Raw genomic sequence first — 14,530 nt, forward strand, 5'->3', positions numbered from 1 at the left:
TGAGTTGACAAATGTAAACGTATTAATGGAGTGCTCAATTCGTAACTTGGTAAATTATTGATATAAACTTGGTCAATAAGGCTACATACACATTAATCCTTCTGCTTTCCTTTTCCCCTTCGTTGCAACAATACGGATAGGAATTAATTGATACATACCATATATCGTATCGAAATGGTTATAGTATTCCTATGCTGAATATTCTAAATTAATAAAATTCATACTTATTTAGTCAAAATTTTGATATACCATTATTTAGAACAATACTGATACTCACTTACGTCCCATGATAGTTGAGTCATTTCTTTTCTTTCATATATTTTTAAAAAATAATATTAAATAGTTAAAGTGGGGAGAATAAAGCAAAGAAAATCTTAAACAAAATGAAATGTTTTAAACAATACTTAGTAATATGGACCTCACAATCTATTAACACTACTTTCATCACATTTTCCCTTTTTCTCTTTTATTTTATCAATTAAATATTAAAATTCATGTCATTTACAATTTCTATGTGGAGGGAGGTAGTATTATATTACAAATATAATTAATAGTATATGAAATATCTTCTGTATTTACGGCATATATCATTTTTACATTATACCAACTTCTTCCCTTAAAATTACCACATTTGTCATTAGGTATGTTCCTTAAAAATAGACCAATTTTATTTAAGAATTTTTTTGTCTCTCTAAAGAGGTGGGTCTTATCTCCATTAACAATACTTCAATCACTTTTTCTTTCTCTCTTACTTTACCAATTGCATTAAAACTCGTGTCATTTTTTGGGACGGAGGGAGTATACTATTAATATATAAATATGGGACATAAGGAGTATATCTTCTAAAGTCTTAAGTATGAGATCTATGATGGTTGGTTTGGAGTGACGTGTATGATAGTTCAGAATAATTAAAATTAGAGGGAACATCATTTTAGGTCCATGAACTTTGACAAAGTATCATTTTAGGTCCGTGAACTTTGAAAATCTCATTTTAGGTCCGTGAACTTTGAGTTAGTATCATTTTAGGTCCTTTTTACTATTTCCAAGTTTTTTTGGACAAAAATACCCTCAATTCCTTAAAATGTATATATTTTTAATAAATTTATCATATACTCATATTTTTTTATAAATATATTTAAAATATATTTTTGACAAATTTTCTAAATATAATTTGACCTTAAATATTATCACTTAATTTTGTGACATGCAAGTAAAATTGCTTCTTCAATTTTTATATTATTTTTTTTTAAATTGAATAAAGAACGTTTCTCTAATAATAAAAAATTGAATAAAGATCTTTTCTTGCATGTCACAAAATTAAATGATAATATTGAAGGTCAAATTATATTTATTGTCAAAAATATATTGTAAAGATATTTATAAAAAGATCTTTATTCAATTTTTTTATTATTAAAGAAAAGTTCTTTATTCAATTTTTAAAAAAATTAATATAAAAAATTAAAGAAGCAATTTTACTTGCATGTCACAAAATTAAGTGATAATGTTTATGGTCAAATTATATTTAGAAAATTTGTCAAAAATATATTATAAAGATATTTAAAAAAATATGAGTATATGATAAATTTATTAAAAATATATACTACATTTTAAGGTATTAAGGGTATTTTCGTCCAAAAAAACTTGGAAATAGTAAAAAGGACCTAAAATGATACTAACTCAAAGTTCACGGACTTAAAATAAGATTTTCAAAGTTCACGGACCTAAAATGATACTTTGACAAAGTTTGTGGACCTAAAATGATGTTCCCTCTTAAAATTAATGTGTTAAGAAATATTATTATTAGAATTGTAGTACTCCTTCTGTCCCACATAATTTGACCCAATTTTCCATTTTGGGTCGTCCCACATAATTTGACCAATTTCACTTTTACCATTTTTGGTAGTGGACCTCACATTCCACTAACTCATTCCTACTCACATTTAATTATAAAACTAATATATAAAAGTAGGACTCATATTCCATAACTTTTTCAACTCACTTTTCATTACATTTCTTAAAACTCGTGTCCGGCCAAAGTGTCCCAAATTATGTGGGACGGAGGGAGTACCAACCAACGGCCTCAGCTTTTGTAAGTCTAATTTGATTCGATTGGGTTTCAGAATAATTCTGGAAAAGGGGGTTGGTGGGGTCTACTAGGAGGAAGATCTTCAAACGCCATCGTCTTGCAACCACCACAACACAACAATTGCTCCATCTTTCTTTCCCGTGAATTCACAAATTCTTTTCTTCCGCTACTCGATTTTGGAATTGGACCGTCAAGTACTTCCTCTGTAACTTCCTCTTTCCTTTCCTTTCCTTTTCATTTTCCCCCCTTTCTCTGATTTATTTGATTCATAGATCATAATTCGTTATTGTTTCCCCTATTCATAGTGATTTATTACCTCGCCAAAAGATGGATCGAGTGCAGAGGTTACTGATCGAGGTTTTAATCGAGCCCCAAAAGGGGGGCCAATCAGTTCTCACCACAATAAAGATTGCGGTTCTTCCCATAGCCAAAGTTTTTACCATGTGCTTTCTTGGCCTTCTTATGGCTTCCAAGTATGTGAATATTTTGCCTTCTAATGGCAGAAAGCTCTTGAATGGGGTAATCAAATTCTGTTTCTTTCCCAATTCTTCACTTCTCATGCTTTAAACTATGCAATTGACATGATCTACTACTTGCAGTTGGTCTTCTCACTGCTTCTCCCATGTTTGATATTCTCGCAATTGGGGCAAGCTATAACTTTTGAAAAAATGATTGAATGGTAAGAGTTTGAGTTTGTCAAGTAATATAGTACTCCCTCGGTCCCGACTTAGATTACACATTTCTTAATCGGCATAGAATTTTATGAGTTGTTGGTTATGTGTTTAATTGAAGAGGGATAAAGTGGTTGTAAGTATTAAATGAAGAGGGAAAAAATAGTTAGATATTTAATTGAGGGGAGAAAAAGTGGTTGGGTGAATTAATTGGAAAGAGAAAGTTTCTAAAAATAGAAATGTGTCATTTTATTTGGGTCAAACTGAAAACGAAAGTGTGTCATCTTAACTGAGAGGAGGGAGTACTAAGAAGCAATTAGTATTAGGTGCTGCTCATTTGACATTCTAGTTTTGCAGGTGGTTCATTCCTGTCAATGTGGTGATTGCTTCTATAACAGGATCCATTATAGGTCTTGTTGTTGCGTCCATTGTCCGACCTCCTTACCCGTACTTCAAGTTTACTATAGTGCAAATTGGAATAGGTACTATACAACAGGACTGGCTGAGTTCCTTTCTATTTACCCGTCTTTCTGTAACTATGCGGAGGAGACGGCAAATAGTCGTATGTCTAGTTATTTTCTGGTTCAAGTGTGCTCTCTTATCATCTTGTGCGATGTTTGTGATGGTCGCGTGATAAATGTGGTAGTATAGATGCAACATAGGACATACTGCACTCTCTCTCTTTAGTGTACTAGATAAAGATTAAGTTTTCGATATATATGCTTCATGTAGAAAAGATAATACATTGATGCATGAAGGTAGTCCGTTTGTTTTGTTGGAGTAAAAGTAATGCTTAAAATTCAGGATGATTGGCTACACAAGTAGTAATACAGTATATGAGAACCATATCTTGGAAACAAAGCCAGAGAAAGTCCCAATATCTGTGTTGGAACTAACTAAAGCTAAAAGCGAGCAAACAATACTGTGATTCTATTACTTACCAAGAGGAATTAATCTAAAACTGCAAGCTTGAAGCCAACTACATCAAAAGTTCAATTATGATGGATGTCAATGGTTTCTCCTCTCTCCTGACAAATATTGGCTAGATGTTGAATTTTATTCTCCTTCGATTTAGGATTTCTGATAATTCATGCTTTTTACACTTCTAGGTAATGGATTTCAGCATAAAACCTGGATCCTCTAAATAATTTCCATTATTTCAGGGAATATTGGGAATGTGCCTCTCGTCTTAATTGCTGCATTATGTCGAGATAAATCAAACCCATTTGGTGACACTGATAAATGTTCTCAAGATGGAAATGCCTACATCTCATTTGGCCAATGGGTAAGTTCTCACAGTTAAGGATCTATGGATCTATTCAGGTCTCATATTTAGCAAGTCTCCCACCTAGAAAGTCGATACATTTGGCAAATTTTTAGAGATGTACATTCTTATATGCCTTTTACAGTTTTACGCATGTTAATATCATACATTATGCTTTGTTTAAAGAGCCTACGGGGTATCATTCTTGTAGTATTGTTTGAAATAGTAAAAGGTGGTTATTTATCTGACAAAAGAAAAACTGTTACTCACCTGATGCTCTTTTACGACCTCTCTTCACACTTCTTTGCAAAGGATAATTTGTTTCTATCACAGGTTGGCGCAATTATCCTGTACACCTATGTTTTTCAAATGCTTGCCCCTCCCCCTGGTGGATATGATGGTGAAGATGGAAATATGCCCTTGAAAAATTCTGCGAGAAATAGCCCCAGTGCACTTGCTAGTGATGCTTCTCCTGAGCGACTTCCCCTGCTTGCTGAGGCAACACCAGTTTATTCAAATTCCACCAATAAAGACAAGGTAAGAACTTTAACAAATTCCAGTTCTGCATATAATCTTAGGCTGGTATCATGCTTCTGTTAAATTTGATATATAGAACTATGTTGGAACTTCATGTATGCATATATGTCTATGACCATTATGTAAGTTCCATGTAGTTACTAGGTTTGGTTGTTATTGGCTGTTTAATCACTACTTCTTAGTCTCTTGAACTTCGTCTCTTGAACTTCTAGGATGAAGGATATGGATTCAGGCAGTTTTCTGTAATTCCTATTTGTCTACTGTTAAATCATTGCTAATTCGGCTTTGAATTTCTCTCAAGAGGATATCAACAATAACAGTCTAGCCCAGATATAGGAAATTTGGTCTACCCAGGTCTAAGTTGCACTATGTTGGACCTAAATACTGATTGAGCAACTCGACATGCAATCACATTTACTTTACTAGTTTTCTACTGAATCTCTGATCTCAACCCTTTGTGCAGGTCAAAGATTTTCTGAAATATATTTATGAAAAACTGAAGCTCAAGCAAATCGTTCAACCACCAATTATTGCTTCGGTAAGTCTATTTCTTAAAATATGTCAATATTTATGAATAACTGAAGCTCAAGTAATCGTCCAAGAAAAGGTTACTGCGTATTGGTTTGCGTGATTTTTTGCCAAGGGCCTATGTGATTGGAATAATCTCACCTTCCTTGCAATATTATTATTTGTACAGGTTGTCGCAATATTCATTGGGTGTGTTCCTTTCTTAAAGAAATTAATATTCACCGCAGATGCTCCTCTGTACTTTTTTACAGACAGCTGCATGATTCTTGGGTATGTTCTATGTTCTCCCTCCATGGAATGATGTCATTTGATTAATCTTTGTTAATCTGTTGGTTAGGAAGGGATGAGGCCAGCGTTTACATGTATTGTTGATGATTGTATTCTAATGGGTTATTTTTGTTATCAGAGAAGCAATGATCCCGTGTATATTGTTGGCTTTAGGAGGCAACCTTGTCGATGGTAAGATTCTACATCAGCTATCTGTAACTTGCCTAGTCCTATTCCTATTCCCATCGTCATCGCATAATCCTTGCTTCTCCATGATATGAGAAATGAGTGTTTGTTCTATGCAGGGCCAGGGCGAGGGAGCGCAAAAATTGGTGCCCGGACAACTGCAGCCATTGTTTTTGGGAGATTGTGCTTGGTTCCTCCAACTGGACTAGGGGTTGTCATGTTGGCTGATAAACTGGGATTCCTGCCCCCTGGTGACAAAATGTTCAGATTCGTGCTCCTACTCCAACACACGATGCCTACTTCTGTGCTAGCAGGTAATCCTTATTTCGTAAAGTATATCAATATTACATTCTTGCTCGTGTTTGAGACATTCGTATTCGCAGGGGCTGTTGCCAATCTACGAGGATGTGGAAAGGAGGCTGCTTCCGTCCTGTTTTGGGTTCACATTTTTGCTGTTTTCTCAATGGCTGGTTGGATTATTCTTTACCTCAACATATTATTTTGAGGTCTACAACTTCGACTAGTTCGTTTACTGCCCCAATTGCGAGGATGTATATGTAGAGCAGTAGAGGCACAAGTTATCCCTGTGCAGTGTAAATGCTTCATTTTATTGTACTATTAAGCATCCACTTTCTATTTAATTATATGATTAAAATTTCCAAACTCCACATTTGTTATCTTATATCAGCATATAACACTGAAAATACAAAGAGTAGAGGAAATGTAAATACAGAAGAAGCAATGTACTATTATCTAAAGATGGAAACATATGACATGTAAACAACATATACAGCCTTAACAATCCTAGTAAAAAAAACCAAATTGAAGCATAGCTAGAAAAGCGAGTACCATCTCCTCTGGTTGTTATCCCTCCGGCGAGGAGGTCGCCACAGAATGAGGGATATGCCAAGAATACTGACAATTGGAGCAGCAAGGAAGAACCATCTATTTCTTGGAGCATCATCCTCAACCTCAACTTGATCCACTGGAGCAGCATCAGTATCATCAATCAATTGACTCTCGTTTCTCTCCTTGTCATCCGTAGGAAGCTCATAGCGGCAAAGTGGGCATGTATTTCTTGCAGCTAACCACGGCAAGATGCAGGAAGGGTGATACAGGTGCAAACAGGGAAGCTCGTTGACGCGAGTGCCAAGAGTGAAGGAGTCCTTGCAGATTGCACACTCCTGCTGCTGCTTGTCTCCGTTAATCGTAAGACATGGCAGATTGTTTACGAAAGATAGAGAAGCAGGAGGTGCCCCTCTCCTCGAACTTTGATTATTTTCAGCTAGATGGTCGAGAAGGTCCTCGAAGCCCCTGGCATCGAGATAATCTCCCGAATTCCCAACATAAGACTCTTCCAAGTCACCAATGTGTGCTTCTATCACAAGCTGACTCCCCCAATTAATCAAGATATTTGGCTGAGCTTCAGCTTCAGCTTCATCCCATTCACTGTCGTCGGAATTCCATTGGAACGTACCAGCATTCATGGGGTCGATATCATTATCGGTATCGAGCCCATCAGAGTCAATAGCCCTATTATTATATCTCCCATTGAGGGACTCAGACTCACCATACACAGAATCAAAACCATCACTTTCGTTATCGGACAAGACTCTCCTCCACCTCCTCGATCGCACTCCATCCACGGAATGAGCATCGTCGTTGGAGGGGTTTTGCCTTGCGAGGCTGATCATGTGTGAGAATTGCTGAGAGAACATAAACATACTCTCCATGGACTCGGAGCTGTCGAATCTCCTCCTCGATACGCCCCTTCTATTATACACTTCAGGCGAGGCAGTATCGAAATCCTCCATCAACAATTTGCAATCGCCGCATACACTGAAAGCGTCAAGCTCGTCGGCCTCATTCTCCGATGTGAGAATTGTATGGCATAAAGCGCAAGAGGATGAATCCCCCAAATTGCTCACGGACTCAACATCCATTTGCAACTGCACATCACAACGCAACACAACAGATATGAATAGATTCATCTAGGTTTCAGATTTGTTAGGAACATGATTCGAATTCAACGAAAATAGACCTAATGCAGTCCAACACTTTTTCACGATTGAGAATCGGAAAGATTAAAGCGTTGAAGAAAAATCGAGGTTAGAGGATCCGATTGAGAACGAAAGAGAGAGAGTGATGTACCTGATTCGTAGATACGTCGGTGCAGCGGCGGCGGCGGCGGTGGGCAAGGGAAGACCAAAAGCACGGTGAAGGGCGAATAGATAAAGAGGAAAACAGCGACAACTTAAGGAATAAAAGGTAGTTGAGGTGTGACACGTCACTATTATTAATCATCAATATCAATATCAATATCAATATCAATCCAATCAAATTATTCAAGTTATATAAATTCCAGAAAACAAATACGTATCAGAATCAAAATGTAATGTGGATTTGTTGGATTCTCAGGCATGTTGTATGTTGCTAACACAATTCTTGTTCATTTTCATATCAAGACTCAAGAGTTGTAATATCATGCACCTCTCATTGTAATTTCTAGTTTTGGCTAATTTCAGAAAAAATGTTCTAATGAATATAAATTTTTCTTTTTGTTTTTATCTAAAATCATGTAAAACCAAGATACATCCTTATTATGGATATCATATGGAGTTTTCATGTTTCATGCTTAACAACCAAACCATAAATTAATTAAACTCTTCTAGCACCATTTACTATATCATTTATAACATCTCTTGCAATATCATCTTCTATAAAAAGCTAAAAAAAATTTGGAGACAACTTCAACTAATAAGCTCAATCCAAACTAGTTTTGTATTCCTCCGCTTTACCATAGTTTAGTCATTTTTCTATTTTGAAAAGTTGAGTTAAGAATTGGGGTCAATTCTTTGGAAATTCTTGTGTTCACCTTGATAGTTTTATAAGAAAAAGCCAAGCCCCACACTATCTAAGAGCATCAGCAATGGCACCCGTCTCGACGGAATTCCGCGGCGGACGTCCACCATTGTGCATGGTATACACGGATACGGAATTCCACCGAGGACACCACAGTTCCGCGGCGTTACGCGGAATTCCATCGCGACGGGCGTGTGGACGTCCGCCATTGCGTTGACTCCCACGGACGTCCGCGCGGAATTCCCGTTTATTGCATTAAATTTTTTTTATTTAATGGAAGTTTTTTCCCTATTTGGGTCGAAATTTTAATTCTGTAAATTGTTTAATTCCGAAAATTGTTTAATTTGTGAATTTGTGGTTTTTTTAATTGTGGGAAGTCTTTTGGGAAGTCCTTGGGGATGTCCGTTACTGTGCAGTGGGAAGTCCTTATGATGTGGCAGTGCAGTGGGAAGTCCGTATGACGTGGTAGGAGGTGTTTTTGGGAATTCCGCCGGGAATTCCGTGCCACTACTGATGATCTAAGAGCATCTCTAATGGCGGCTAGCGGACAGGCTAGCCGATTCCCGGCGCTAGCCGATTCGCTCGCCAAACCATTGGAGTCGGCTAGGGCAAAATCGGTGAAAAAATCGGCTAGCGGACGCCGATTCTCGGGCGCTGGCCGAGCGCTCGCCGATCGGCTGGCCGCCATTGTAGGCGGGCGATCGGCGAGCGATCGACCATCACTTTTTTTAAAAAAATTTTGAAACACTATATATACGCGATTTGCTCGTCATTTTCATTCGCACCGCTTGTTTTAACGAGTTTTCTCTCTCACTTAATTTCTGTACAAGAGCAATAAAGCAAAATGGAGAACAACAACGAGGGGTTTCCAGTGACGAGCGGGTCTTAAACTCCCACAGTACCCGTGGGAGGTGGATGGGGTCTGATGGCCAGGTACTACAACATGTACCCTTGGCAGCAGATGATGCCCGGGATGGCAGCCGGGGGTAGTATGCCAGGATGGCAGGGGATGCAGGGCTAGCAGGGGGTACCGGGGATGCAACCCGGGATGCAGATGATGCCGGAGTGGCAGCCCGGGATGCAGGGGACGCCAGGGGGGACAATGTCTATCGCCCCAGTTTTGATTTTTTGATTGCTTCTTCGTACACATCAACCCCATCGGAGACGCAGTTCACTGGGTCTGAGACTTTCTCCTTAGAGGGTTGGGGATAGATCTCGAGGATGCGGACACTCCCTTTCAAACGGGGGGAGTAGTGCGGGGTCGGGGCGCACCAAAGAAGAAGAAGGGCATGGGGAAGGGCAAAAGGGTGGTCGGCGAGTCGTCGCAGCCGGCTGATGACGACAGCCCGGCACGGAGGAAGTGGACGGATGCGGAGAACGTCGCGCTGTCCAAGGCTTGGGTGAGTGTTTGCGATGATCCCCTCCATTCGAACAATCAGAGGATCGTCAACTTGTGGGCTAAAATATCAGCAGCCTACAAGGCATTTTTTCCCGGAGGGGAGGAGTGTCGGAAGGGGTGGGACCGAATCAGGGCTGCGGTCTCCCGATTTTCGGGCTTGTACACCAACGCCCTCCGCATGCAGACCAGTGGACAAACTGACGAGGACTCCAGGAGGATAGCAGAGAAAGTCTTCCCCGTGCCCGGGCTTTATAAGGAGTTCACCTACTGGAACTGCAATGAGGTCCTGATGGACTCCGAGAAGTTTCGGGCATGTGTCGATGCTGGCTGGCCGAAGAAGCAGCGACTGAACTATGACGGTGATTACAGTGGGAGCAGCTGCGGTTCCCACGACCTTCCCGAGGATGTTCAGGAGTTCCCGTCCCCTCCATCATTTACTCGCCGCACTCGCCCGGTTGGGCAAAGGCGGGCGCAACAGGTAGCGAGAGGGGTCGCCCAGGGTCCCAGGAGGTCTAGTCGGCATCCCCCTGTTGGCTCGTCTCCAACCGAGCTCGCCTTCTTCGCGCGTCAACAAACGTGGGCTCAGATGCACAAGATCTTAGTTGAATGGAGGGTGGCAACTGACCCGTGGAGAAGAGGTTTCTTCACTCAATGCTCGAGAGTATGCGGGTCGATTTGGATGCCTCCGCGGCACGGTTGGGGAGCTCAGACGCGGGCTTAGATGCCGCAGAGGTGGGGGTCCCGGATAGCGGCGACAATGGCGGCGACGACGGCGACGGCCACGAGGAGTGAGGCGGGGGCTCGTGTGTGAAAGAGGGTTTTTTTTAATTAATGTAATTTTTTTTATATTAATGTAATTTTTTTAATTAATGTAATTTTTAAATTTTACTATTATTATTGAATTTTCCCGTATCTGTGTCGTAAATTTAATTCTGTATTTTGTGTGATTGTTAATTATTTATTTTTTATAATTTTGTTTATTGTGGCTAGCCTATTGCTTGTCCAGTTGCTTGTCCTGATGATGTGGCAGGATGAGTTTTTAGTGCTGATGATGTGGCTGGCTACCCCTAAGAGCATCTCCAATGGCGGCGTCGGCACCGACGTTAAAATCAGCGTGCCCACGCTGATTCTTGGGCTGACGCCGATTCTCACGCCGATCCACATGGCACCATTGTAGGCCCCGGATCGGCGTCATACCGGCGTCAGATTTTTAATTTTTTTTTTAATTTTTCGAAACACTATACATACGCGCTTTGGACGTCAATTTCATTCGCATCACTTGTTTTAACGAGTACTCTCTCTATCTTAATTTCTGTACAAGATCAACAACGAGAAATGAGTAATGCCGATGGTAGTGGTGGTGGCCGTGGTAGGGATGCTGATGAGTACGAGCGTATGATGAACGAAGAGCTAGATACCTATACGAGCCGTGAGGTTGATCAATGGCTGCAGAGTTATATGCAGCCGGCGGTACCTCGCCCACGACCAGTTGTCCACCGTCGAGAAGTGGTTGATCGTGATCATGTAGCTGCACATCAGCGCCTGTTCACAGATTACTTTGCAGAGGAGCCGCGTTTTAACGCCAACCATTTCAGGCGTCGTTTTAGGATAAGGCGAGACTTGTTTATGCGTATTGTTAACGCTTTGGAACATCGATATCTGTATTTCCGTTTCAGGCACGATGCGGCTGGCAGACCCGGCCACACCCCTATTCAAAAGTGCACTGCGGCAATCAGGCAGTTGGCCTACGGGACTTCGGCAGACATGTGGGACGAATACCTCCACATCGGTGAGACGACTGCCATTGAATGTATGGAGTATTTCTGTCAGGGCGTGATTGAAGTATTCGGTGATCAGTATCTCCGAAAGCCTACCCCCGAAGATTGTTGGGATCTACTGCGGATGCACGGGGATCAGCATGGGTTCCCGGGAATGTTAGACAGCATAGATTGTATGCATTGGGAGTGGAAGAACTGTCCCGCTGCCTGGAAGGGGTTCTACACGACCGGCTACAAGGGAAAGAATCCCACGATGATTCTCGAGGCCGTAGCTGATTACCGACTGTGGATTTGGCATGCGTATTTTGGGATAGCCGGTCCGAACAACGACCTAAACGTCCTCAACTCGTCATCCCTTTTCAACGAGCAGTGCCAGGGCGTCGGTCCGGCCATCAGTTTTGTCGCCAACCAGCATGATATGGGCTACTACTTGGCGGATGGGATATACCCTAGGTGGCCCGTCTTTGTGAAGACGATCCGGTGCGCATCAGATGCGAAGAAGGCCTACTTTGCGACGCGGCAGGAGTCGGCACGAAAGGACGTGGAGCGCGCATTTGGCGTGCTTCAGGCTCGATAGGCTGCAGTTAAGGGCCCAACGCGTTTGTGGAATGTCGACTGCATTGCTGATATAATATACGCATGTATTATCATGCACAACATGATTGTCGAAGATGAAGGTGTACAACTGACTAATTGGGCCAACGACGATAATGAAGCAGGTCCAAGCCACGGCGTCGCCGCCGCCAACGTACGAGGTGGGGTACCTCACGATGAAGAAGCCCTGCTCCAAGCACATGCCGACATACGTCAAACGGATGCTCATATTCGACTCCAAGAGGATTTAATTGAAGAGTTATGGGCGCGGAGGATTGCAAGGCGTTAGTTTTTATTTAAAATTATGTAATTTTTTTAAATGTACTTTTTAATTTAAATGAAAATAGTATATTTTCGCGTATATGTGTCGTATATTTAATTCCGTATTTTGTGTGATTGTTAATTGTTTGTTTTTCATAATTCAGTGATGTGGCTGGGCTATTGCATGTCCAGTTGCTTGTCCAGATGATGTGGCAGAAGGATTTTAGTGCTGATGATGTGACAGTGACAAGACTATGGGAGGGCTATTGCATGTCCAGAACCACTGGAGATGCTCTAAATCCATTGGGAAGGCTCTAAACTGTTTACACCCAGAATTGAAGGGGAAAATACCCCTCATTTTCGTTCCACCCACACCACTTTCCCCCAAATTCTCCCCAACCTGAAAATCCCTTCAGCCCTAGCTCCGTTAGCCCGTCGGTCGGTAGAGGTGAGCATTTCATCTCTATCTCCTTTCTTAAAAAATCTAAAAAAATCAGAAACCAAGTTCGGTTGTTTCTCTCCTCTTTCTCGCGGTTACTCGACACCGTCGCCATCGCTAGTCTTCGCGACACCACCTCCGCCTTCCCACTCGGCGATTCGCGGCTGGTTCTGCCCGCCGCCATGCACGGAAGGCAGGTCCACGTCGGCGCCAAGCCATTGCAATGGAGCTGTTGTTTGATTTCTGGTTTTGATTCCAATTATCTCGTCTCTAATTCTTAATCTGTATTTCGCATACTGTTAGGTATAGTTTGGATACGGAGGAGCTTGCAGCTTGAGGTGAAGCTGTTGGTGTTGATTCAAGCTTTCACATTTTCAAGCTTTCTTAATTATAACCCCCTCTTGTCATCGGCTTGTGTCGCAATTTCGGCGGCGACCGAATAGAAGAGGGAGAGGAGATGAGTCGGACAACAGCCAAAGTGTTTCTGTTGAGGTCGTTGTTGATGAAGAGATCTGTTTCGTGTAGCGCTGAAGTTTTTCTGTCTAGGCACCGCCGGAGATGAGAAATTTGAAGAATAGAGAAATGGAGTATGTGCTTACGTCATTTTCGTCGGAATACATAAATAAATAAATTGTTTTATGTCAAAACCGAGTTTATATCTTGCATTTCAATTTCAATTTTAATTTTAATTTTAATTTTAATTTTAATTTTAATTTTAATTTTAATTTTAATTTTAATTTTAATTTTAATTTTAATTTTAATTTTAATTTTAATTTTAATTTTAATTTTAATTTTGTGGGCCCTACACATGTAAATCTGATCCAGATTTATTTATATTCCTTCCCTATCACACAAATATTGAGTTGTTAAATGAGTTAAATAAAAGAAGAATAAAGTAGAAAATGAAAAAGTATAAAGAGAAAATAAAATAAGAGATGATATTTAGCAAGAGAGAAGAAATGTTGCTAGAAAAGGAAACGACTCTACTGTTATGTAACGTACCAAAATAGCAAAATTACTTAACTACTGCGGAACGGGGGAGTAATAGTAAACTCACTTTTCGTTTCCTACTTCATTCTCTCTCCTATCTACTTCATTTTTTCTATTTTTTCCTCTCTTACTTTTCTTTTACTCCATTTAACACAATAAGCATTTTCTTAAACTCTATTCCGAAAAGAAACGCCCCCTACAGTGAATCGGGGTTAGCCTGCCGGCCAGCACAAAAGTGTGCAGATGATAAGTAACCTGCCAAATAACATGTGAGTGATGGAAAGTGCGACCGCGATGCTTGCAGCCGTTCCTCTCCGTCCAAAGAAACTAAACGATCAAACACGGAACTATAAAACTAATATGCGTGACGGGAGCCCTAGTGAAGGACCTCCGCCAATGACCTAGTCTAAGTGCAATATCAATGCTCGTGTGAATCGGTGTGTGCGAAGAAGGGAACAGGCATCGAAAAGCAACCAACCAACATAGTTGATCACACGAGATGGGGGAAGACAGCAAAGTTGGGACATGGAACTATGGAAGAACTAGACAAGAAAGTCACACCCATGGCGGCCGGCAATACCAGCTTTAGATTATCATCATTCTGAATCCAAGTCAACGAACAAGAAAAGGTGCAATAAACAACTGTGGACATGAGAGTTCATCAAAAC

The 14,530-nt window shown here is 40.7% G+C and overlaps 2 protein-coding genes and 1 long non-coding RNA gene across 4 annotated transcripts; 2 read left to right on the top strand and 1 right to left on the bottom strand.

The window, feature by feature from the left end:
* The first annotated feature begins 2,134 nt into the window (after positions 1–2,134).
* LOC121746547 (protein PIN-LIKES 6-like) lies at positions 2,135–6,202 on the top strand. 2 transcript variants are annotated; one of them, XM_042140432.1, is made up of 11 exons: positions 2,135–2,291; positions 2,392–2,605; positions 2,686–2,765; positions 3,115–3,239; positions 3,921–4,042; positions 4,355–4,558; positions 5,022–5,096; positions 5,256–5,356; positions 5,493–5,545; positions 5,659–5,853; positions 5,923–6,202. In XM_042140432.1, exons 2-11 carry the CDS (start codon positions 2,414–2,416, stop codon positions 6,042–6,044), a joined length of 1,269 nt encoding a protein of 422 aa, XP_041996366.1. In that variant the 5' UTR covers positions 2,135–2,291; positions 2,392–2,413; the 3' UTR covers positions 6,045–6,202. The 2 variants fall into 2 exon arrangements, with proteins under 2 accessions (XP_041996366.1, XP_041996374.1); XM_042140440.1 differs by having other exon boundaries at positions 2,135–2,280.
* Positions 6,203–6,261: 59 nt separating this feature from the next.
* LOC121746562 lies at positions 6,262–7,858 on the bottom strand. Its single transcript, XM_042140452.1, has 2 exons — positions 7,691–7,858; positions 6,262–7,488 (listed from the first exon to the last, which is right to left on the bottom strand). Exons 1-2 carry the CDS (start codon positions 7,841–7,843, stop codon positions 6,373–6,375), a joined length of 1,269 nt encoding a protein of 422 aa, XP_041996386.1. The 5' UTR covers positions 7,844–7,858; the 3' UTR covers positions 6,262–6,372.
* A 4,923-nt stretch (positions 7,859–12,781) lies between these two features.
* On the top strand, positions 12,782–13,621 carry LOC121804656. The gene is made up of 2 exons (XR_006051188.1): positions 12,782–12,881; positions 13,176–13,621. It is a non-coding gene; the product is annotated as an uncharacterized LOC121804656 (long non-coding RNA).
* Positions 13,622–14,530: the final 909 nt, after the last annotated feature.

This window comes from Salvia splendens, chromosome 1, assembly GCF_004379255.2.
Source record: "Salvia splendens isolate huo1 chromosome 1, SspV2, whole genome shotgun sequence".
Classification (NCBI taxonomy): domain Eukaryota; kingdom Viridiplantae; phylum Streptophyta; class Magnoliopsida; order Lamiales; family Lamiaceae; genus Salvia; species Salvia splendens.